This window comes from Triturus cristatus, chromosome 3_2 (assembly GCF_964204655.1).
Source record: "Triturus cristatus chromosome 3_2, aTriCri1.1, whole genome shotgun sequence".
NCBI classification, from domain to species: domain Eukaryota; kingdom Metazoa; phylum Chordata; class Amphibia; order Caudata; family Salamandridae; genus Triturus; species Triturus cristatus.
In genome coordinates this window covers 345,644,259-345,670,831 of record NC_140584.1, presented here as the reverse complement: position 1 = coordinate 345,670,831, position 26,573 = coordinate 345,644,259, and the positions used below count along the sequence as shown (strand labels likewise).

Sequence of the window (26,573 nt, the reverse complement as noted above, 5' to 3'; positions counted from 1 at the left end):
CAGCTTTAGGAATCCAGGTCATATGGGAGAGTAGGAGTGTTAATCACGCAGGAGACTATATTGCTTGTGCTAGAAATTGAAATTCAGTATAGGAGTGAAGATCAAGAACCCTTAAGGTGGTATTCCCTTTGGCTGAACAAACGGGGGCTTTGGTTCTTAAGATCCCTGCTTATTTGAATGGATGAAGAGATTGTCTGATGATGTACTGCTCTTTATTGAGCAGATTTTCCAGTTTCTAGATGCCAGGACGTTAAGTAGAGTAGCCGAGCATATGGAATGGATTTCAGCAGTGCAATATGTTAGTCAGTTTAGGTGAAGCTGTTTGGTTTTCCTTATAGTAATGTACTATGGCCACTAGGTACGCTAATAGTTGCTCTTTAATGCTACATATTGTGAATGGGGGAGGGCTATATTTGTGCAATTGCCTTATGGTATGCGGACCGTCTGGGTGTATTCATTTTAGACGCCTTCTTGCCAGTAAACCATTAACATTTGCAAGTGGAATGCAATTTTCATATTTTGATATTAGTGTATAGTGCCAAATCCGATCTTTGTAACTATCTTCTGTGAATTTATATATTTCTATTTTTAGCAGTGTGTATTGTGAATAAGTACAGTATTCAGGGGTGAATGATTATTTTCTCCAGGCTGTGTTGCGTAAGAGAAAGTAGGCACAAGAAGTCTTGAGGATGGCCCAGAGCATAAAGGGAAATCTAATATCTAAATTAATTTCAGTGCACTATTTGTCAAGGACTCTTTAAGAGAGTTTAAAGTTATTGGTGTAATCTGTGCAGTCATTTGTTTAGTAGGAGCTAATCGTTAAATGAAACAGCGAACTGTTCGTAGTACACATCAAAGATAATGCAAATACAGTTTGCACATAATTACACCTTACATACCTTTGTGGTATGTGACAATGCTGAAACTTACAGGTTTTTTAGATCTGTAGTCAAGACTTGAGAAGGACAACGAAGTCCTAAACTATATATTCAAGGGGAGTTATATTTGAGAAGTGGAAGAGTTAAATTCTCACACTGGACTAAAGGTCTCAAAAATCTTATTGTGCATGTTGTGGAAAGGTTTAAACCTTGAGTAAACCATAATATTCGATGTTTTGATTCTGAACGTGAGTCTAGAGAGAAATAACTATTTTGAAGAGTTGGCAAAGCAGTTTTGTTACTGCTAGTGTAAAGATGTTTGGAACTATTAGCAGTAAGAAAGTGTGCAAAGTGCAAGTGCTCCTGTTGGAAATTGTATTACGGATTGGTGTTTCCATGTTTGTCATATTTGATTTACTAGTAAGTCCCTAGTAAATTGCACTTAGTGCCAGGGCTTGTAAATCAAATGCTGCCAGTGGGCCTGCAGCACTAATTGTGCCACCCTCACAAGCAGCCCTGAAAAGGGTTCTCAGACCTGCCACAGCAATGTCTGTGCACAGTTTATAACTGCCATGTCGACCTAGCAAATGCACCCACTTCCCAGGCCCTAATCTTCTCTTTTCTTACATATTTCACCCCTAAGGTAGGTTGCTGTGTAAGTTAAAGGTAGGACATGTGCTGGTGTGTGAGACATGGCCCGGTAGTGAATTACAGTATACTTTGTTCTTTACAATGGAAAGGCTATCTGTCCCATAGGATAAATGGGAGTTTACTTATAAGCATAATTTCCTATTGGCACAAGATAGGAAAATGGAGTTTAGTATGCCTTGACTCGCAATGTAAAAATGCACCTTTTAGTAAAGATGATTTTTCTGTTCTGTGTTTGAACATACCACTTTTAGAAAGTAGATATTTTCTTGCTTAGCCATCCTGTGTGCCTCTGCTGGGTTTGTGGATTGACTGTTTGGCTTTGGAGTGACAGCGGCTGGGGATGTGCATTCTCTTCAGACAGCCACTGGGAGTGTCGAGGTGTATCCTGCCTTTCCTGGATGAGTCGGGCTGCGCTGAATAGACCTGGGCTGCATTTAGAGTAGTGGGAGGAGATTCCCTTGCACCTGAAAGGGCCTGGTCTGCCGTGGACAATGCGGTCTCCACCTCCTGCCGGCAAGGTGGGCCAAAGAGGACAGAACTGGTTTTTGCTGAGCAAAGACACACTCTGCCACAAGAGAACAAAGGAATTTTAAGTATAAATAATGAGGTCCAGACCTTTAGAACTCCCTGGAATCAAGGAACCTGCCAAGAAGATCTGTCTGGAGGAGTACTGCCCCTTTGCTGTGTTGTCACTTTGTTGGGTTGGCCTACAGTTGCTGCTCCTGCCTTGGGCAGTGAAATGACTGGGCTGAACTTTCTCTAACTTGTTGGTACGTATCTCCAAGGGCTTGTAACCAAGCCTGCCTCCTGTTCACGGAGTCTCAGGGAGAGCAAAGACTTCAGTCACCGCCTCTGGAACCGTGTGTTTCAGTTGCCGAGAAAGAGGAAAAGCAGCCGACTCAGTCGCTGGCTCTGTGTCCTGAAGGCACAGCAGAGGGCTCTGCTGCATCTCGCACTGGAACCCTAGTTTCACCGACGACCAACACCGTTGAACCGAGCTGCTGTTTGCACTGTGACCTGTAGGCACCGCACTCCACGCCGCCTTGAAGCTCTTCAACTGGCTCTGTGCCTGCACCGCGATCTGTCGGCACCGTATCAAGCACCGCCCTGCTTTACACTGCAGCCCTGGTCTCACTGACACCACTGTACGACCATGCCGCTGCCTGCACTGCTACCTCAGGACATCACATGGTGCACCCCTACGCTTCGCATCGCAACTGCGATTGTTGCCACGTTAGGCCACATCGGCAACAACAAAAAATGTACTATTTACGAGTCTGTCAACCCTACCGCTGACCCGCTCCAAAGCGGTCAGCAGGAACTAGTGGATTCTGTCGTTTTCAGTATCGCTGTAGCACCGGATGGAGCTACCGACTTCAAGGAACTGCACTTTTAAAATGATTCTTGCAAAGTGCATATTTTTCAGTACAGTATATTGGATTTTTATTGTTTTGGTCTCGTTTTGGATTTATAAAAGTATTGGATATTTTTCTAAACTGGTGGAGTGTCCACCGGTTAGCGTAATGTATCCAGCATTAAAACGTGCTCGTATCCATACTGATTCGGTAACCGACATTCCGTCGGTTTCCGATTAATGAATGGTTTTACTCGCTAATTTCTATTTACATTTACCGGTCACCGTAATGCATGTCACGTTTGAGATGACTTATCAACAACTCTTCTTCTTTTGTTCTTCACCATTCGTGTATTGTAGCTTTCAACACTTATAGTCATATCACTTCATTTGCACATCACCAGTTTGTCACCACTGGCGTCTATCAGATTTTCCCAATCACAATCTAAGGCACATGGTCCAACACGGTGGCGGTTTTAACTTTAACTTCCCAGGAGTGGTATCCTCTTGTCTTCTTTGCCATGTTTATTCCGCAGACATTCTCCCCTGACGAAGGGCTATGTTGATGCCCTAAATGCATCCGGAGACACGTTTCAAACAACAAGAGATTTAATTATTCATTTTTGATGCATCTGCATTCTATATGAAAGATGAAATATCGATACAAGAATAAAAGCCTCACCATGGTGTAAATTCACAGAAGTCTTGTCGTCACTGGCAACTACAGACAGATTAACTTTTTAGATCCCTCACTCAGCCGACTGGGGGTCTTTAGCGATGCTCAGGGGGACGCTCCGTAATCCAGGGGATGCTACCTATATCACCTATTCTTGATCTTGCCAGTTTTGTTGAACTTGCGACTTCATCATGCTTGAATCAAGAACATTATCTGTTGCATTCTTGGAAGGGGCCTTTAAGGAGGACAGTTTGGTATCCTACAATGTGGAAGAGTTGAAGGCTGTTTGCAAAAACCTAAAGGTTCAAGTCAGAGGGCTCACCAGGAAGGCGGAGCTACAAAAGGTGCTGAGGGCCTGGGTAGCAGCCAGATGTGCCAGTGGGCAATCTGGAGATCTCAGTGGGGAGGTGGAGGAGCCTCTTCCTAGGGCAGATGTGCTTTTGAAAGGGAGGCACCCTCCAGGACAGGCAGCTGTGGCTTGTCCCCAGAGGAGCTGGAGGACAGGTGGGAAGCAAGTACGCTTGAATTGGAAAGACTCCGGCTGGAGAATGAAAAGGAAGACAAAAGATTAGCCACGGAGGAAAGCAAGATGATCTTAGATCATGAACATGGTCTTAAGGCGCTGGAGCTAAGGAGTAGGTCCAGCACAGATGGTTGATGCAATTCATCAGTGCAGGCAGATAGAATTGTACGCATCCCCAAGAATGTAGGCAAGGAATTAAAGGAGGAGGATGATGTACAAAGGTGGTTTCAGGGTTATGAGGCACCTATCCACATGAATGGGATCCATGATAAGAATTGATGAGCTGGATAATGTTCTCTTTTCCCAGAAGAAGCAAGGGATACTTTAGTGGCCAACACTTGGTTGGAATGTGTGGATTCGTTTTGCAGGTCACTGGATGGTTGGGTGAAGGGCAGTAGTGTGACAGATTTTCAGGGGCTCTACAATTTGATTGCATGGGAGCACTTGTCTAGTCTGTTTTGCAGAGCTGCACCAGCACTTGGTTGATAGTAAGCTGACTGACTCCAGGAAGCTTTCTATAGAGGCAGACTGCCGGGTGAGTACCCAGGTCCACAAGAAGGTGTTTGATGGAGAATCAGCAAAAGGAGGGCAGGGTCCCCAGCAGAAGAGTGGGGGGACAGGGTAAAGCACAGGAGTTCTCTAAAGGGCCCCAAACTAATACCGAGGGTGAAGATCCCCATACCCCAGGAGATAAGAAACAAGGGGTCTCTTCAGGAAAGGCTGCAGAGACTGGCCCCCGCAGGTACTATGCCTGTGATCAGGTGGGTCACATAAGTGGGGATACCAAGTGCTCCAAGGGGGAACAGCCACCCATCGGTGGGCAGGCCAAGGTGTTGGCTAGTGTAGCGCTTGGGGAGGAGGGGTGCCCACAGGAGGGTGGGATCCTGCAGAAATGACCCTCGTCTCACTAGGGGACAGTGGGATGGTCCCAGGAAACCAGGTGCCTGCTAACACAAAAAAATGCAGTGCCTGGTGACCATAAATGGGAGAAGGGTAGAGGCTTTCAGAGATACTGGAGCCAGTGTGACCTCAGTCCGGTGTCACCTGGTCTCTGAGGAGCAAGTAGTCCCTGGGGCATTCCACCAAGTAGTTGCTGTGGACAACTCGGAGCGCTAGTGTATGATGGTGCAGGTTTCCTTTGAATGAGGAGGGTGGGGGTCTCCGGTCCCTTGAGGGTGGTTGTGACACCTACCATGCCTGTAGATTGTCTGCTCAGAAACGATCTGGAGCTGTCCTTGTGGAAGGATATTGAGCTCAGGTCTCACTTGGAGGTGCTTGGGTTGCCAGAGTGGGCATGCGTGAACACTCGGTCAGTGGCAGCCTGAAACGGTGATCAGAAGGACCTGAAGCCTGAAACAGTGGCCCAGGTTCCTGCCAAAAGAAAGGGCAGGGGGCGCAGGAAATCTGCCCCTGAGGTTCCTACGTTCAGGGAGGAGGCTGACCTTGAGGGGGACGCCCGGTACCTACAGCTGAGCAGGTAGCTGAACTTGGGGAATTATTGGAGCTGACCCATTGGCAGCAAGAAGTTGGTCCCACCAAGGAAGAATTCTGCAGGGAGCAAAAAGAGTGCCCTTCTCTGGAAGGTTTGCAGCAGGCTGCAAACCTGGCAGCTGGTGATCACTCTGGATCACACTGGATCTACTGGGAGAATGGTCTCCTGTACAGCGAGCCTAAGGTCGCAGAGCCTGGGTCAGCCCGTGTGCTGGTGGTACCCCACTGCTTCAGGACCTTCCTACTGGGTCTGGCTCATGATGTGCCTTTGGCAGGACATTTGTGGCGGGACAAGACCTTTGACAGGCTTTTGGCCCCAAATGCGAAGGCAGTCAGATGGACATTACAGGTCTTGCCAAACTTGCCAGGCAAGTGGTAAAAGTGAGAGAAAGTGTAAGGCTCCTCTCCAACCTTTTCCAGTTGTTGGGACCCCTTTCGAAAGGGCTGGGATGAACATTGTGGAGACACTGGATCCCAAAACAGCCATGGGCAACAGGCACATTCTGGTCTTGGTGGGCCATGCCACCCGGTGGCAATCCCTCTTGGAACAATGACGGCGCCAGTGGTGGGCCATACTTTAATGGGCATCTGTTCAGGTGGGTTTCTCCAGAGAGGTGGTTTCTGACCGTGGGACCAATTTCATATCCAAGTATGACATCCCTGTGGAAGGAGTGCGATGTAAACTACAGGTTCACCACTCCTTACCACCTACAAGGTAACTGTTTGGTGGAAAGGTTCAACCAAACTTTAAAGGGCATTATCAAAGGTCTAACGGAATCCATGAGGCGTAAGTGGGACGTCCTCATACCATGCCTTCTCTTGGCATACAGAGAGGTACCACCAAAGTCATTAGGGTTCAGTCCCTTTGAGCTTCTTTATGGGCACCCTGTGAGAGGACCTTTCAGTTTGGTCAAGGAAAGCTGGGAGACCGCTCCCAGAAAAACTCCTCAGGATGTATATAGCTACATGCTGGCCTTCAGAAATCAAACAGCCTGCTTCAGGAAACTCGCTCAGGCGAACCTGGAAGCAAGCCAGGAGGAGATGAAAATGCTGGTAAGACCAGAATGCCACTGGTAGAGTTTCAAAAACCAAAGGAAATGATGGACGGAGTGTTGAACATTGCAAGCACTCACCCCCAGTCAACTGATCTGGGTTTAATCCATCAACGTTCTTTAGCCCACTCTGCCACCCCAGTTCAGACATGGCCATATGCAAATCAGTCTGACCCTGTGCCTCATGGGAACAGTCCAGCCTGAACTGCCAAGCCATGTCTTCCCTGGACCGGAAACAAGCTTCCTAGGACTGGTTTCTGGCATTTCAGCCGTCTTCAGCCAGGCTTGCTTGAATCCAGTGGCAAAGTGAGCAAGGGACTCATGTCTGAGCATACCCTGCCAACTTATGGCGGACAAAGCAAAAACCAAAGGAAATGATGGACGGAGTGTTGAACATTGCAAGCACTCACCCCCAGTCAGACGTGAAGACGGCTGAAATGCCAGAAACCGGTCCCAGGAAGCTTGTTTCCGGTCCAGGGAAGGCATGGCCTGGCAGTTCGGGCTGGACTGTTCCCATGAGGCACAGGGTCAGACTGATTTGCATATGGCCATGTCTGAACTGGGGTGGCAGAGTGGGCTAAAGAATGGTGATGGATCAAACCCAGATCTGTTGACTGGGTGTGAGTGTTTGATTGGTTCTGATGCTCCGTCCATCACCACCCCCTTTTGTACCGCTTTGTTCGCCATAAGTTGGCAGGGTATGCTCAGACGTGAGTCCCTTGCTCACATTGCCACTGGATTCAAGCAAGCCTGGCTGAAGACGGCTGAAATGCCTTGAAACCGGTCCCAGGAAGCTTGTTTCCGGTCCAGGGAAGGCATGGCTTGGCAGTTCGGGCTGGACTGTTCCCATGAGGCACAGGGTCAGACTGATTTGCATATGGCCAGGTCCCAAATGAACATACTCTTGGCGACTGGTGATGGGGTGGAAGTGGATCTCTACCAAGGAGCACGATGGGTCAGTGGAAGGTGTGATCCTCTCCGCTACACTGACCCCCAATAGCAGAGTGATTGTCACCATTTGTTTGGGCAGTTTTCAACGCTGTTCTCCCTGACCCCAGGTGTTACTTACTGGTGTACCCATGGTGTCCTGAAGGCACTGCAGAGGGCACCGCCTCATCTCGAACCGCAACCCTGGTCTCACCAATGACTACCGTGGCCACCGAGCCGCTGTTTGCACCGTGACCTGTAGGCACTGCCTCGCTTCCTTCTCTGCCCTGCTCTCACCAACACCGACTGCTCTTCAACTGGCTCTGTTGCCTCCACCGCATCGAGCACTGCCCCGCTTCACAACGCAGCCCCTCACCAATGCCGCTTTGCTTCCGTCACTGAGCTGCTGCTTGCACCGCGACCTGAGGACACCGCATGGTGCACCGCATCGCATCCGCGACGGTTGCCATGTCCGGCCGCATCGCTCTGCAAAGAAAAAGTTACTGTTTAGGAGTCTGTCGACCCTACCGCTGACACTTTCCGACGCGGTCAGCAGGAACGCGGTAGCACTGGGCGGAGCTACCAGCATTGTTAAAGTTATTCCTGCAAAGTCCATATTTTTAAGTCCTGTATGTTGGATTTTTTTCATTTCGATCTTGTTTTGGATTTATAAAAATATTGGATATTTTTCTAAACCGGTGTGGTGTCCTTTTGTAGTGTGTTCACTGTATTACTGTTGGTTGGGTGCAAATGCTTTACACACTGCCTCTGAGACAAGCCTGACTGTTCGTACCAAGGGGTGAGCAGGGGTTATTTTAGGAGTGTAACTCCCTTACCAGGAAGAAGGGTCTCTACTTGGACAAAGGTGCGAACCATTGCCAGCTAGAGACCCCCATTTCTAACACATTCAGAGATCATTGTCAGTGAAACGTAAATGAGTGTGTAAGACTGGCTTGATCAGAGAGAAGTGATATGAGACTTTTGGCATAATCTTGCTGTCATTGTAGAAGTTCAATTAGAAATACCTTTGTTTGTCTAAAACTAGCAAAATTATGCACCTCGGGTGGTTGGACCACAGGTGTAAAGTGATGGTGGGGGACTGAGATCAAACTGCTTTTCTGATATTTTCATTGCTGAAGCCTATAATTATGTGTATAAACTTATTCGTTGTCTAAATAATGAATTGTTAATTCCACCTCTCATAATCACTTTTTTATGGCTTGAAGTGGAGAGCTATAAACAAGAATACATACACCATGGCCCACAACATTATGAGCATTAGGCTAGTAATGTGATGGCTTTCACCTGTGTGACTGCAGAGGTACAGTCCCCACCCCTTATACCTGCAAAAATAACTGGGTAGTACTCTAAAGAGCTTCAGCACTAACGGTAAGCAGCAAGCCCTAGATCCTGAAGTAAGAGGTCTGGGAGGCGTTCTCCATCAATTCAAGCTTTGTCTCCATTTGAACACAGGAGGCCCTATTGCCTTGTTTGAAACTGTCTTCATTTAATCTCCAACATCATGTTGATCTACTCTGGATCCATCATTCACACGTTTCTTTCCAGGTAGCTCATCCTGTGTTCAGTCACAATCACTCTGTTGCAACCACTGTTTATATATCCTTCAGACACCTTAATCTCTTATCGGGGCACTGGGAGGAAGACGGTCTGCCCTGTTGCATCCATCTTTTCTAGTGAGTGGTCATCTAGTTCCGTTTCAAGTGTCCTCTAAATGCGACACACTCTTGGTAAAGAAATTCAGCCATGTTTGCTTGTTGTCCCATGCACCAGCTTGGTGTCTTTAAAGTGGTTGTTCAAGTGCAGGAAGCATTTGGGACCATGTAGTACCTCTGTGCCCTCCCCCTGAGGAAGCTCTTCTTAAGCCTATTGTCACTTAACAGTGAAGCTAAGCCCACTTTACTTGCATCGCTTAATCAGCTTGCTTCACAGCTTTCTGCTGCCACTGCGATGTCTGCAGAGGGAACCAAGTTCACCACTCCACACGCCTAAGCAGAAACAAGAGCTTGCATGACTCCTTCCAAGCCCCTGGAAGCTTCAGTACTTTCTCTGATAAAGAACCTTGTTGGGGCTTCCAGGATCTGTGGTAATCTTGTTGCACAGTCGGCTCCACCTTAGTTGGAGGTTTTTTGTGGGTAGAACACTTTAGTTCACTGTACTGCACAATGATATGTTTGAGTTGCAGTGGTGAACGAGTGAGAGAAGTTCTTGAAGGTTTTCATGAGTACTTGTTTAGGTTGAGGACAGTCATTTTATGATGGCTTTTGGGATGTTACGTTGAGTAGGATATCATTGTTTAAAGTTTTGCTTGGGAGTAACGTGGTTCTAAACCATTAGCATAGCTCACATGAGGTTTGGGGTGTTGTTATTATAATGGGTGGTCCTTCACCATGTGAGTTTTAGTGAAGTGATGAGATCAAATAAGGCTGAAATTACTTTATTGGTGTTGCTTCTTCCTTCAGCCGTGCTTCTTGAGAACCTGGTAGCATCCCATTTGTAAGAAGGTACTGGGTGAAAGCCAAATCATTCAACATTGCTCTCAACTGTTAGAAGCTTGGAAGGTGCTTTTCTTAGAATGTTATCTTCCTCTTAGCAAGGCATTTTACAAGTTTTTCACTCTCCATAAAAACGGGCATAAGTAAGTTGGTATTCTAACAAGCATCAAAGTTAACTAAACACGAAAGTTATCTATTTGTTCAAGGGATACTTATGTACTGCTTTATTGCATGATAGGGATGGAAGAGTTTCTGAAAACACCGTGTTTTTAATCCGAAAACTGCTTGTTCTGGATCCACTACAGCGGCTGATGGCATCTGAAGTTCTGGAATCTCTTGGCTCAATAATATCTTCTTGGTGAGTGTATTCTATTTCTAACATTGTACAGAGATTTGCAGTTCTAGCATGTGTAAATAACAACAGAAACCTGTTTGATTGAAGATTATAAATGATAGATGAACGCTCAGCTTCAGAGAGTGCTCATCAGATTTATGATGCATGTCCTCCTACACTGGATCTTTGGTGGACTTGCATGCTCTTGTATTGTACTTAGTATCTGATGTAGAATCGAGAAAACCTTAGGGTAGTACTGTACTAAATTTTCACCCAAATTAGGTGCCGATATTTATTTTTGTACTAGTATGTAGAAAACAGAATAAATTCCTTGCCCTGTACTTGCTTTATTTTACTTCATTTTGGTGCGATTTTACAAAGTACTTTTGAAAATATAGAATGCCTCAAGGCTTTACCAGTTTGTCCTTCATGTTTTCTCTTTTATCAATATCGTTGTTTTTACCCCAGTTGAAATTATTTTGAAGTACTTTAGAGTATACTCTTTTGTCATCAAGCTTTTGGTCTTGCCAGAGTTTTCCTTTTATTATTTTCCTTCTTTTTGATTTTGTCTTTTCCTCTCATTTCTGTCCTGCGCCCTTTCTCGATGTCTGACAAGCAGTTATTGAATGTGCACCAACCACGAGCAAGACCAGCTCAATTTTGTAAGCTGCTGAAGATTTGTGCTTTTTGGAAGAGGGTGACCAAACAACTGGATGAATAAGTTAGGGTACCTTAAGAGTGCTCTTTGCTGCTTTCTCTGTGAATGAAAATGAGGATTTTGAGTTCCCTCCAGTGCAGTCAAAACTTGTGTTTTAAACCCAGTTGTGGACTTTCCACTTTACTGTAATGTCGCAAAAGAGAATAAATACTAACACATACTCCATCCCGACACAGGTTATCTATTAAAGCCCTTATTTAAATTATTAACCAGAATTAAGGCACGAATAGTAGGTTTTTGGGTGAAAATGTTAAGGAATATCTGAGATTACCTTCAAATGTGTAAAGCAAAAGTGTTTTTTTATTGTAGTTCAGTTATGCCCACTTTAAGTGTTCCTTTATTGACCAAAGACTGAGGTATCGCCAGTATTTTCCACATCTGTCTTTCTTTGGTTTGTTTTGGGATTCTTCAGTGTTTTGCAGTTGTAGCTCTTTTAAGAGTTTTGAAGGTCTCAAGCAAAACAAGGTTATGTCGGGTAACAGAGTGCACCATAGAGAAGAAGCATTCTGAATGATTTTTGAGAATCTCCCAACAGCTTCAAAAGATGATCTGTTTTTCTAATGGAGAGAGAGCTTTGTGTTGCAAATGCATGTTCTTAGCATGTGTTGGCCATAGATACAAATGCTTACCTTTATCCCGCAATCTTGTGTTGGGCTTTGACTATTGCAAGTTGTTTTTCTTCTAAGAAGACTTCGAGTCACGAGGCATAATGGTTCCTCATCTGGTGTGTATTGTGAATGTTGCTTGCCTCCTTTGTTGGATTGTGTTTTTTCCACCATCAGGTTCGGATGTCAATATCGCAGCTCTGAGACGAAAGCTTAATTCTTCACTGAGGCCTTAACGGCCCTCGTTATTTCACCCCAGTCTAAAAGATTTTTTTCCGAAAAACATCAGCTGGGGTTATTAGTAATTTACCAGTGCCCGCCCGGACCCGACCTTTCAAAATTTCTTCATCTCCATTCTACAGGACATTGTCCACGAGGAGTGGAAAACACACCCTTCCGCTTTTGCACCAATTGTCACACAAAGTACTCCAGGCAAGATCAACACAAGACCAACACAAAGTGTGCAATCTGTTAGTCACCGGAAAACGACAAGGCTTCTTGTGAGGCGTGCTTGGTGTTCTGGTCGACGAAAACACTTCGTCAGTGAAGGGAGCACCGTTGGGCCCACACTACCATGCAGCGATGCACAGAAGAAGCACCAGACATCTTCAGGGAGCAGTTACCAGACCCGAGCAGGAAACTGAGGACACAGAGTTGCAAACCGCGCCACCAGATGTGCAGATGCTGCTGGCTAGCAGTAAGGGACAGCTTGGACTCCGACCCCAATTCCACACAGGGGCACGTGAGTACCTTGGCGAAAGCCGTCCATACCCCTACCAAATCAGCCAAACTGGCTTTCAGAGCCCCACTGACTTCAGGCCATGGAGGTCTCCAGCAACATGTGCAAAAACACAAATCCCCTCCACCTGGATCTTGCTCTGATGGTCTATATTTCTTTAAGATCCTTGTCAGAGCCGTTTCTAGCGTTGCTGGGGTCAGAAAAATGTCCATAACTGGTTGCAAGAGGCTAGGAACCAATGGCAGCAGAGGCCTTGACACAGACCTCTGATGCAGAGTCTCAAAAATGACAGACGTAGACATCTGAGGTGCGGACATCTCGATGTTGAACTTTTGTGCCCCTTTTGCCAGCACATCATGAAACGTGTTGATGTCCACAGGTGATGACCAAAAAGGTGATCTTTGCCTCTTGTGACGGCCATGCAAGGTGGATATTCAACCTGATGGGGATGGAGACGGGTCCCTTTGGCGACCCTGGATGGAGTAGTAGGTGAACGATCCACTGCCTACACCAGACGAGCTGAGATCTATGGAGAGGACTCTAATAATCCAAAGGCTGTTGTACCTGTGCAGATGTCGTTTTCTGCCACTGATGCACTGGGAGAAGCTACCTGGGAGAAAGATGTACAGAAGGAGATCTGTGCTTCTCTCATTGTGTAGAGGGAACAGAGACCTTTGGAGTGGTTTTTCGCACTTGCTGTTATGGAGACTGAGAAGAGGAGCTCCTCGACGTCTAGGTAACCTGTGGAGATCCTGCCCCCAGCACCGAAGGCTCAGACAGGCCCTTTGATGCATAGCGGTGCCTCACTGAGGTAGAGTGATGTGTGGACTTCAATAGCTGCGAGTGTCTTGACGTCGAGCAGCTATGCGCCACTAAGACCTGTGAGTCCACAGACGGAGAACTTTACCTCTACGTCAGTCGTGTAGCCTCCTTCTGTTTCAACCGATTCCCCGTAGACAGAGACTTGTCCTTTAATTTCAGGAGAGGAGTACCCACAGGAGTACAAAGCCTCGACATCATACAAGGAGAAGGTGATGGGGAGCGTCTTCACAACGTCGTACCCCCTCTAGACAATGTCAACCTAGGCCTCGACGTTGAACGCCGTCCCGTGGGCTACAACGGAGTCTGCCTCAACGTTTCTTCTCGACGTCGTAGATGACGTAGACCTCGACGTTGAGCGCCATCTCGCGGGCTGCAACGGAGGAGTCTGCTTTGATGTCGAACCCCTTTTCGACGTCGAACCCCTTTTCGACGTCGAACCCCTTTTCGACGTCGTAGATGATCTAGGCCTCAACATCGACTTCCGCCTGGTTGGCGGTAACAGAGGGCTGCGCCTCGACAATGAACGCCGTAACGACGGCGACGACAGAGAGGTGTCTCGACGTTGGGGGATGAACCTGCACCAACGGAGAACGACTCCTCGATACCGACCATTGACGGTGGTGGAGAATTCGACGTTGAACTTGACGTACCTCTGTGTTTTGAAGTCTTCGAAGACAACCGATGTTCTCTCGACGGTGATGCTGCTGTCGAAGAGATAGTTGTCGTAGTTTTCTTCACCAGTGGAGGCCTATTCAGCGCCGAAGAAGAACAGACCGGGATTTTGCTTCTGGAAGTCAACCTTGGCCTTTTCTTCTTCTGTCTCACAGGAGACCTGCCTCTAGAGGTAGAAGTTTTCCTTTTCTCAGAGAGACCATAAAGTCTAATCCTTTCTCTCTCCTTGAGAGTCCGTCTTGACAAGTTTTGGCAGTATTGGCAGGTCTCGGGAACATGAGAATCCGGAAAGCAGAGAATACAGAGTGAGAATCTGTTTTAGCCCTCTTTTTGCCACAGGAAGAGCAAGGATCAAACAGAGAAGGCATCTCTGAGAAGAAAAAGATCCCAAACTGCCAGAAAAAAGGTAATATCTTACTCCAACCAGTGTAAAATGTCCAAGTAAATGAAGTTTAGTAAAAAATAAAAATAGAAGATTTTTTCTGACAAAGTCAAAAAATCTGTGGTGCTGATTAACCAGGGTCCTGACTGAAGGAGCCGGAAAGAACAACTGACCTGTCACCCCTGAGGCATGATGGGAAGCTGGGGTCATGGCTGCCTTAAAGGCACATGCCAGTTTTGAGTTTCTATATTTGCTTTCAGTTTCTATGCTTTTGAAGTTCCAATACAACCTATGGCAATGCCTGCCTTTCTCTTTGCAGGACTACTTTTCTGCTGTTCATTAAAAGTAGTTCAAGTGTCTTTTGATCTTCCTGGTTTGTTTGTGTATGTGCGAAGACAAGGTCTCACAGCATTGCTTAGCCTATTATGTGTTTGTTTTTCTCGGAGGCTGCATTAATTGTTTAAAAAAGTGTGTGTATATATATATATATATATATATATATATGTATATGTGTGGGTGTATATATATATATATATATATGTTTTCATATCTAATTTTTATATAGTTTCCGGGGTCCCCGCGCATGGGCGGAAAATATTCAAGTGCTTATGACTTTGATGAGGATACCCCTGGAAGAGAACTAGGATTAATTTATTCTTTCACCTGATCACTCACCTAGTGGTGATGATCAACCTGAAGAATTAAAAATATCCCTTATTTCACAGATCCACAGGGAGATCCCAGTCCTGCTTCTGATCCATGGGGTATTAGATACCGATCTACTGGATGATACAAATTCTTACATCTACCTATCTAAACCCTCTCTTATCTTATCTCTCTGATCTTATCAGTTGGGCTCTTGCACATCACAAAGTAACCCTACACATTATCACACATGAAGATTGATTTCCTTGTGGAGACGCTTTATAGATCACAGAAAACATCGCAAACCCTTGCTATGCTTAAGGGTATTCTGTTTTCCACACATTACATATTTAAAAGTAGAAAATATGCAGCTGGTAAGTGCGTTGCAACACAAGTAGCCAACCACATGCGTATTGCAAATTCTGTGGAGTTAACTTTCCAGATATAATCATGCCGCATGGAATGAAATGCTGGAATTATTGCAACATCTGCCTGATCAATATCAACAACGTGCTGCACAATTGGTGGACCATATCTAATGCCACTATACAATGTGCATTAGACTCTGCAGACCAAGCGCCTGCAAGGTTAACACCAGTATCCACGCATGGCTCAGAGTATGTGTTTTTAAACCAAATATACAGCAACACCTGCTCAATTTACCGTTTGATGGGCAAAATCTGTTTTTACCACAGGTGGATGAAATGCTAGAAAATCTATAAAAAAGACACAAACTGCTAAAGCAATTGGGGCCCTACAAAAGTTTCAACACCGTGGCTCATTCGGGTCAATACAGGGCTGCAGCCAGAGGGGGTTCTTCCACTAACTCCGGCACTGGTTATAAACAACAGAGCTCCTATCAGAGTCCATTTCCCAGAGGATCTTTCTATAATCAAAAACTAGTATTGTTTAGAACTCAAACACCACCCACAATTCCACCAAGAACACACAACTTTTCACAGGAACATCTTACCCTTTTACAGGAAGAGGTTCTATCTCTTCTTCAAAAAGGGGCAATAGAGATTGTACCCTTACAACATCAGGGATATGGGGTATATTTCCTGTATTTTCTCATTACCAAAAATGACAAAACCTTAAGGCCTATCCTAGATCTTGGGCCACTCAACGGGTATATCTCATTCTAACACTTTCATATGGTCACACTACAGAGGTCATACCCCTGCTACAGCAAGGAGATTTCATAACCGCATTAGACCTTAAGGATGTATACTTCCATATTCCTATTCATCCAGCACAACGTTATCTCCATTTTCAACTCAACAGGCAACACTCAATTGAGGTTACTACGGCTCCAAGGGTTTTCACCAAGTGCCTTGCAGTGCTGGCAGCTCATCTTAGAAGGGAAGAAATACTTATTTTCCCCTATCTAGACGATTGGCTTATCAAAAACTCAAGTTACCTGTAGTGTCTTCAACACACTCAGCAAGTTACCACCCTGCTGCACAAACGGATTTACCCTCAATATACAAAAGTCTCACCTGCACCCATTACAAATTCGGCCTTTCCTAGGTGCAACTCTCAATTCAGTTACAATCAAAGCGTATCCTAATCCAGAAAGAGTGCAAAAGTTCACAGAAACATTACCTCTTTTTAAACCACAAGCTCAACTCCCAGTAAAGGAAGTGATGGGGCCTCTAGGCATGATGTCTTCCTGCATAGCCATAGTACCACACGCTAGTCTGCAGCCAGCGCACTCTGGAATCTCAATGTCCTCACTCGAAGGGGCATCTCCAAGATTGGGCCAGCAAATCATCGCTTTCTGTAGTGGAGGAACAGCAACAACTTGTTGCAAGGCCAGCCCTTCAAAGTACGAATTCCGGAGGTCACCATTACCACAGATGCATCCCTTCAGGCATTGGGAGCACGTATGCAGGATCTCGTAGTTCACGGTCTATGGACAGTAGATCAGACACATCTCCACATCAATCATCTAGAGCTTCTAGCAATTCAGCTAGCTCTCAAACCTTTTCGCAGCCACCTACCCCAGAAGGTAGCAGTAATACGCACAGACAATATGATTGCAATGCATTGCATTAAAAAATAAGGAGGGACACAATCATCACAGCTATCCCTTCTATTGGAGCGCTTCTGGCACTGGGCAATCTATCTCAAAACCTACCTGGGTTGGACAACAATAACTACTCAGATATGCTCAACAGGACACATCTGCAGGTACACTAGTGGAAGATCAACCTACCACTACTCCACTCATTTCAAAAGATGGAGAACACCGGACATAAGACTTGTTTCTCACTCAGCTCAACGCAAAATGCCAAAACTTCGCCTCCAGGTTCCCCCACCCTCAACCCAAGAGCAATGCCGTATGATTGAATTGCTCAGGAGTATTTGTCTGTGCTTTTCCTCCTCTCCGACTGAATCCATATGTGGTTCAGAAGTTAACACAAACCTCACTAATACGAATAGCCCGAACATGGGCACGACGGGCATGGTTCACAACCCTACTGCAACTATCTTTAGTGCCACTCAAGAAACTACCTCTTTGGCCACATCTACTAACTCCGAATCAAGGGGGCCTATGCATCCCAATACAAAGCAGCTAAAGCTAGCGATTTGGCTCCTGAAGTCCTAGAGTTTGGGCATTGAAATTACCACAGCAATGTATGGACATTGTTAAACAAGTTTGCAGGCCTACAACTTTGGCATGTTACACTGCAACATGGAAAAGGTTTGTACATTACTGTACAAATAAGCAGATTCAGCCTCTAGCACCCACAGTACAAGACATTATAGAAAAACTCATCCATCTACAATAAACAGGGCTTCCTTACACATCTATCAGATTACACTTAGCAGTGCTAGCTGCTTACATGCAAAACAGGCAATATATGTTCCTCTTTAAAATACCAATAATCAAAGCATTCAGGACAGGACTCTAAAGAGTTATTCCACCTTCCATTCTACCCGCCTAACCTAGAACCTAAACATTGTTCTTACCAGGCTTATGGGGCCACCATCCTAACCACTTCATTGATTCCAACTTCAATTTCTAACATGGAAAATCGCCTTTCTAGTGGCATTCGCTTCTCTTAGATGGATAAGTACATTACAGGCACTTGCTCTGCAAGAACCTATATATATATATATATATATATATATATATATATATATATATATATATATATTTTTAATATTCCCAAACAAATTTGTTCTAAGGACTAATCCAACATTTCTTCATAAAGCAGTCTCAGCTTTTCATACTAGTCAGACCATAGACCTACCTGTGTTCTTTCCTAACCCAGACACAGTAGCAGAGTGAGCCCTACACACATTGGGTGTTAAAAGGGTTATAATGTTCTACATTGATGGAACAACATCTTTTCTAAAAACCCGACAACTTTTTGTTGCTTTTAACAAACCTCACCGGGGGCACCTATATCCAATGCAATAATTGCTCGATGGATAGTTAGATGCTTTGAAACATGTTATCTAAATGTCAAAAGAGTACTTGGAGTGACACCATGGGCTCATTCCACACGTAAACTAGGACCACTATGGTTTTCCAGGAAATATCGCTGTAGAGGGTATCTGTAAGACAGCAACATGTAATAACCCACGTAAATTTACCAAACACTACTGTGTTGATGTATTCACACACCAACAGGCAAGAGCGGGTCAAGCTGTACTTCAGACATTATTTCAAACCAGTACTTCAACCAGTCACTAGAGACACGCAAAGGGGAGTACTGCTTTACATTCAATGCTAAGCATATGTATCTACGGTCAACACATGCTATGAATGGAATATGTTACTTACCCTGTAAGCATCTATTCATAGCGTGTTGTGCCGTAGATTTATATGCACTTACCATCCTCCCCAGAAGCTTTAGGTTGCATTACTTCATAATATTTAGAAAGCTAATGTTCGAGGCATATGAGCTGCAGATTATACACTTGTGCATAAATCGCCATCTGGTGTTGGGCCCGGATGTTTGCAGTTTGTTTTTCCTCTTGGAAAGTCTTTGGAAGTCACGAGGTCGGTGACTCCTCCCTTGGATCGTATTACGCATGGGCTTCGACTCCATCCTCCGATTTGTTTTTTTCCGCCATCGGGCTCGGATGTAATCTTCGCGCTCCAGTTCCGAACAGCTTCCAGTTCAACGATCGACGCGCAATCCTCACCCCAATTCGCAGTATTGTTTTCGATCGCGATCTCCCCACTCGACGCGCCTCTCATCGGCAAGACCTTCGGTTCCAGTCGTCGACGGCGGCCTTCGGGCCTACCCAAGCTCCGATTCTGGCTAATGGAAAGGACTCCATTTAAAAAGTGTCCTCGATGTGGGTCCAAATTCCCCCACACCGATCTCCATGAGGTGTGCAACCTCTGCCTCTCCCCTGAACACGAGGCTCGAGACTGTCCGGCGTGTAAATCCTTCCGGTCCAAGAAAACTATTCGGGACCGAGGAGCCAGAAGAACCATGGCACACTCTTCGGCGATCCCGGACGACCTCTTCGGGGAAGGCGTCGACGCTCCAGAACAACACACGGACGAGGGACTCCTCAGCGCATCGAAAGCCGACAATTCAGATGTGGAGGACATCACTCCGGCACAGAGGGTCGTGAGTACTACTCCAACACCCATACAATAAACATTAACTAAGGATCCCAAAACTGGACATTTAATGCTCTCTGTCAAAAAGAGACAGTTAGACAAACCTCCTCCACCTCCAAAAAGGAAGGACTCTGCTACCTCCCCTTTCAGACTACCTTCCCCACCGCCACCACCTCCTCCACCTTCCCCTCCTCCACCCCCACCTCATCATTCCCCCACCCCATCCCCGGATGATGATGACCAAGGGGATCCATACGATGACATAGGGGATGTACCCCAAGATATACCTACAGTGGACCCCACTCCCACAGGATCCCCAGACCCATGGGACGATTATAATATCCCTGATGTCCCTAACGTCCCATAAGACGATCTTTACCCTTCCAGACCTTCTCCACCAGAAGACTCCTTGGGGTTCAACCATTTATTGCAAAGGGCAGCACACTACCACGGGGTAGATTTACATACCAACCCAGTGGAGGAGGATTTCCTCCTAGATACATTTGACACCACACATAGGACCACATCCATATTGCCTATGCTAAAGGGTGTTATAAAACGTGCGTTGGAGGTCTTTAAGGACCCAGTCAGGGCCAGGGTCATTAACCCGCGCATTGAGAAGAAATATAAAGCCGCCCCAACAGATCCCTCCTACATCAGAGGGCCAGCACCACTAGATTCCTTGGTAGTATCCACAGCACGGAAAAGGGCCAACTCCCAGGCGTCAGGTGACGCACCACCACCTGACAAAGAGTCTAAACTCTTGGACGCATCAGGCAAGCGTACTGCATCTCAAGCGGCCAATATATGGCGTATCGCCAATACACAAGCACTACTAGCGAGGTATGACAGGGCCCATTTGACGAGCTAGAAGCCATAATGCACCATCTCCCTGATGAATACAAAGTTAGGGCCAATGAGCTAATTCAGGAGGGCAAAACAATTACCAATACCTCCATACGTTGTGCCTTAGATGCAGCAGACACAGCCTCTAGGGCTATCAATACTAGTGTCCTCCTCAGTCGCCATGCCTGGCTAAGGATATCCGGTTTTAAACCGGAGGTACAAGCCTCCAGCCTCAACCATCCCTTTGACCAGGAACATCTGTTTGGCCACAAAGTGGATGACGCCCTAGAGAAAATGAAAAAGGATACTGACACGGCAAAATCCATGGGAGCCTTACAATCTCACCCTCCCAGAATCTCCTTTTGCCGCTCTTCCTTTCGGAGCACATCCAGAGGCTACTCCTCAGACACCGCTTCCACTTCATACAAATCCCCTACTCAGTCCACCTTTACAAGGGGTTACCAAAGAGGCGGCTACAGGGGCAATAATAACAAAGGCAGAGGCAAAACAAACACCGCCCGCTCTGCCACAGCGCCAACCCAATGACTTCCCTCCACTTCCCCCAGACCATCACACTCCGGTCGGAGGCAGACTCCAACATTTCCTTCCGGTCTGGACTACCATCACCTCAGACAAATGGGTAACACAAATAATTCGGTCAGTCTACTGCCTAGAACTAACATCTACCCCCCCAAACGTTCCACCCAGGCAACGCCCAATGTCACCAGAACATCTGTGGCTACTCAAGCAGGAGGTAATCTCCCTCCAAGACAAAGAGGCAATAGAACACGTTCCTACCAACCAACAAAATATGGGGGTCTACTCCCTATATTTTCTCATACCAAAAAGGGACAAGACTCTACGGCCCATCCTAGACCTTCGGCCCCTAAACAAATACATACACTCAGACCACTTTCATATGGTGACGCTTCAGCAGGTACTTCCGCTATTTTCCCAAAATGACTTCCTCACCACTTTGGACCTAAAAGACGCTTACTTCCACATTCCAGTGCACAATGCTCACAGGAAGCACCTCAGATTTGTAGTTGACGGCCAACACTACCAATTGAAAGTGCTCCCGTTCGGAGTCACAACCGCACCACGAGTATTCACCAAGTGCCTAGCAGTGGTGGCAGCACATCTGCGAAGACAACACATTCATGTCTTCCCATACCTAGACGACTGGTTAATAAAAGCCAGTTCATACAATCAGTGTGTACAACACACACACACCACGACCCAGCTACTTCACCAGCTGGGCTTCACGGTAAACCACAAAGTCCCATCTCCAACCATCCCACATAAAACAATACCTAGGTGCCACTATAGACACCTCAAAAGCGCTCGCCTACCCCAATCCTGCCAGGATTGCAAGCATTCAGGCTCTACACGCAAAATTCATAGCACAACACTCCCTTCCAGCTCGGGTGTTCATGCAACTAATAGGGATGATGGCCTCTTGCATCTTCATAGTACCTCACGCAAGACTCCAGATGCATCCTCCCCAAGAGTGCTTAGTGCACCAATGGAACCAGGCCCAGGGTCAATTAACATATCTGGTGTTGGTAGACGGTCGTACCCATCGCTCTCTGCTGTGGTGGACCACCACAAACCTTTCCAAAGGTCGACCGTTCCTGGACCCGGTTCCCCAGATAGTACTAACCACAGACTCGTCGCTCTCCGGCTGGGGAGCTCATCTATTACATCTCACCATGCAAGGCAAATGGACACCTCAACAGACGCTACTCCATTTCAACCATCTGGAGTTACTAGCAATCTTCCTAGCCCTAAAATCCTTTCAAACACAAATTTCAAGCAAAGCAGTCCTAATCCGCACAGAAAACATGACAGCCATGTATTATATTAAAAAACAAGGCGGCACACACTCTCCACAGCTCTCTCAATTAGCACAGAGCATATGGAGATGGGCCATACCCCAGAAAATCTTTCTTCTAGCCCAACATGTCCCAGGAGTACGAAACACTATAGCAGATCTACTCAGCAGACAAACACAACTCCATGATTGGGAACTTCACCCGCAAGTTCTTCACCCATACTTTTAAATGTGGGGGCATCCACAGATAGACCTCTTCGCCACCCACGAAAACAAAAAATGCCCAAGCTTCGCCGCCAGATACCCACACCCATTGTCCAAAGGCAATGCGATATGGATGAACTGGTCAGGCAGCTTTGCGTACGCTTTTCCGCCTCTCCCACTCATTCCACTAGTGGTGCGCAAACTACAACAGCACTCCCTCATACTAATATTAGTAGCGCCAACTTGGGCCAGACAACCGTGGTACACCACACTGCTGGAACTATCGGTAGTACCGCATCAACAATTACGCCTCTCTCCACACCTCTTAACCCAGAACAAGGAGAGATCAGACACCCGAACCCAGCTCAGCTCAACCTTGCGATCTGGCTCCTGAAATCATAGAATTCGGGTACCTAAATCTTCCCCCTGACTGTATGAATGTCATCAAAGAAGATAGGCGCCCTACCACTAGAGCGTGCTACGACGCCAAGTGGAAACGTTTTGTTGTCTATTGTCATAACACCATCGATCCCCTAGATGTGTCCATTCAACACATCATAGGCTACTTACTCCACCTACAAAGGTGCAATCTAGCCTATACGTCCATTCGACTACACCTCGCAGCCATAGCAGCTTACCTACAAAACAGGCAACATCTCTCACTCTTTAGAGTACCTGCCATTAAAGCCTTCATGGAAGGCCTTAAAAGAATAATTGCCCCCAGAGTGCCACCCTCACCTGTGTGGAACCCAAATATCGTTCTCACCAGACTAATGGGACCTCCTTTAGAACCCCTACACAAATGTGAACTTCAATTCTTAACATGGAAAACCGCTTTTCTTGTAGCCATCACTTCCCTCAGAAGGGTCTGTGAGATACAAGCATTTACTATTCAAGAACCTTTTGTAGAAATGCACCATAATAAGGTGGTTCTCCGTACCAACCCAAAATTCCTCCCCAAAGTCATTTGTCCTTTTCACCTAAACCAATCTGTAGAACTACCAGTATTCTTCTCGCAACCACAAACTGTTGCAGAAAGAGCTCTTCACACACAAGATGTCAAACGAGCCTTACTCTACTACATCGAGAGAACACAACCTTTCCGTAAGACCAAACAACTGTTTGTCTCTTTCTCTCCACCACACAAGGGCAATCCCATCTCCAAGTCGGGGATAGCTAGGTGGATTGTCACATGCATTCAGATTTGCTACCATAAAGCAGAACGAACGCTATCCGTTCCCCCTAAAGCCCATTCTACACGTAAAATAGGGGCTTCAATGGCTTTTCTAGGAAACATCCCATTAGATGATATCTGCAAAGCAGCTACATGGTCAACACCGCACACTTACACCAAACACTATTGTGTAGATGTGCAAACTAAGCAACAAGCTAGTGTGGGCCAGGCTGTACTCAAAACATTATTTCAAACCACTGCAACAGATACGGGTGGTCGCCGCTAACGGTGGGTACTGCTATATAATCTATGCACAAGTGTGTAATCTGCAGCTCATATGCCTCGAACAGAATATGCTACTTACCAGTATGCATCTGTTCTTGGCATGTAGAGCTGCTGATCTACACAAGCCCACCCGCCTCCACGGCTACCTGTATCTGTTCCAGTTTATCTTATTTAGATTACACACACATGGACATCTTCGCTGTTATTACTACGCTCCATCTTTCCCTGCTGGCGAAAAACAATCTGAGGATGGAGCCGAAGCCCATGCGCAATCCGATCCAAGGGAGGAGTCACCGACCTCGTGACTTCCAAAGACTTTCCAAGAGGAAAAACAAACTGCAAACATCCGGGCCCAACACCAGATGGCGATCTATGCACAAGTGTGTAGATCTGAAGCTCTACATGCCAAGAACAGCTGCATACTGGTAAGTAGCATATTCCTTACACATTCACAATTATAAGCATGTTTCTTTATTCTGTCAGTATTGCTCCATTTTCTAACTCTCACCGATGTGCCAAAAACAATCTAACAAAGTAGCTGAGCCACATGTGCAATACACACCGGAGGAGGAGTCCCTCTACATCGTGACTCGAATACTTCTTCAAAGAAAATCAACTTGTAATCGTCCGAGCCCAAAACTGGATGGCAGGATAATTATAAGCATATTATTCTATGGCAATACATGCTACTAATAGATGCTTACAGGGTAAGTAACATTTGTATTTTGCTCTGTGGGAAACTAATATGACTTTAGCCCTATTGTTACACCAAATCTGTGCTGCAAATATCCATTACTACCCAAGTGTTATACTTTGAAGGATCTTCTTTCTCTCCTGCTTTTTGTCAGCTGTGATCGATTGTCCAGATATTTGTTAACCTATGTTACACTTTGCCAGAGGCAGACAATTTTATATGGATACTTCTAATTGAAGCTTTCTTACCTTTTGAATTCCCCAAGCGCCGGATTGGATGTGTAACTTTTTTTGGTATTACTTCTACATGCCAATAGGTGGCACCATCAGCTTGAGGTGATTTTGTACCACTTCCCGGGGTGATGGCATGGTGCCATTTATGGGGGGGAACCCTTGCACGCTGATGTTAATACCTGCCCTCCTTTTTGTATCCTTCAATGCTGACCCAGAACTCCACTCAACTTTGTTAGCGTCATTTGACCCAAGACTTATTGTGTCATATAGTGTACTAGTACAGTGTCTGCTACGAAGACTGCAGTCGTCACACCATGCCATGATTGCAATAAGTAGATGTTGGTTTCAGACTCGCATGAAATCTGCCTGCGGTGTCTAGGGTCAGAGCATGACTTAAAGCCCTGTGACGAATGCCCAAAAATGCGACTGAAGGCATTCATGGAGCACAAAATGAATCCATATGTTGCAGAGCATAATAATCAATGCAGTTCATGGCTGAAGCCCTGGGCCCATTTCTGATCCAAGTCCCAGGCCCGCTAACTCTCCAGGTCCCATTTCCGCTCCAAGTCTGTGTCCTCGGGTTAGTCGAAGATAAAGTTAAAATGCAAGTTGAAATGCAAGCCTCCCCATAAGCCTAAGCAGCTGAAGTAGAATTCTTCTACCTCATGTCTCACATACTCCAGAAAGAAGTCATGCAGTGAGCACTCAAAGGATCTGATTTAACATCTTTTGCAACTGTGTCTATCCGGAGACTAAACCAGCACGCAGTTTTCCAGGTCGGCCTCCATAACACAACAGGTAAAGGCTTTAAAGGATGCCATGTCCCGCTAAGCGCTTTCAGCCCCATAGATCAGTTGGTCCCCTAGTCAAATTTCCTCCGGCAGGGCCTGAAACGACTGAGCCATTTGGGTCTCTGCTCAGCCCAGTGGTCAACACCTGCACAGGAGTCCAGGTTGGTTTCAACCATTCCAATGCTGTACGCTGCTCCAGTTGTCTCCTCCAAACACCTGTTTTTGGATCCATAGTTGATTTTAGTCTCAGATTGGCCAATGTCTTGTCTCTTTATTAAATATTTCAGGAGCAGTTGCTGGTCGGGGACAACTCCAAAGGAATACCATTGCCCAAACACCAGTACTACTGGAGTCTGGAAGCTTTATTTGGATCAAATTCAGAAGCTTTTCAGGGACTTGAGAGCTTTCCTCATGATAAGAACTCAAGGATGATAAATGGACTATCCACCATCAAGAGCATTTCTGAATGCAAGTAACACGTTCATCTTCGACCATTACAGGGCTTACTCTTCAAGAGGGTTGTGGTCCAACTGCTATAAACCATTGCTACGTAAAGATCACTGTGCTTTATACAGCCTTATTTGGAAGGCTGCAGAATAATTATCTGGTATCCCTAACGTTCAAAAACTGAACTGAAAACAGTTGCAACAATTTTAATTTACCTTTAAAGGCCTCCAAATGTTGGAGGAACTTGAAGACTGTCGAGCAGAGTTCAAGCAAATGTAAACCACAGCCAGGTAGAGCAGAAGCTTATTTGAAATTCCTAAACTGCTCAGTTGATTTGAGTGTGTGGAGCTGAGAAGAGAAGATCTGTGGAATCTTGATGTATTTGCTTGGGATCGCTCCATTCGAAGCACCGCCATCTCTTGCTTTTGGGGTCCCTTATGATGGGGTGAGTAAAGGGCTGTAGTAGGCTGTGAATATTGTCTCTAGGCAAGT

The 26,573-nt window shown here is 45.9% G+C and overlaps 1 protein-coding gene across 1 annotated transcript in view; it reads left to right on the top strand.

Moving 5' to 3' along the window:
- Nucleotides 1-26,573, top strand: part of STK40 (serine/threonine kinase 40) — a 353,634-nt gene that overhangs the window by 279,669 nt on the left and 47,392 nt on the right. Inside the window, exon 10 of the mRNA XM_085647845.1 lies at nucleotides 10,304-10,423. Coding sequence (XP_085503971.1) covers nucleotides 10,304-10,423 — 120 coding nt within the window. The remainder of the gene's footprint in view (nucleotides 1-10,303; nucleotides 10,424-26,573) is intronic.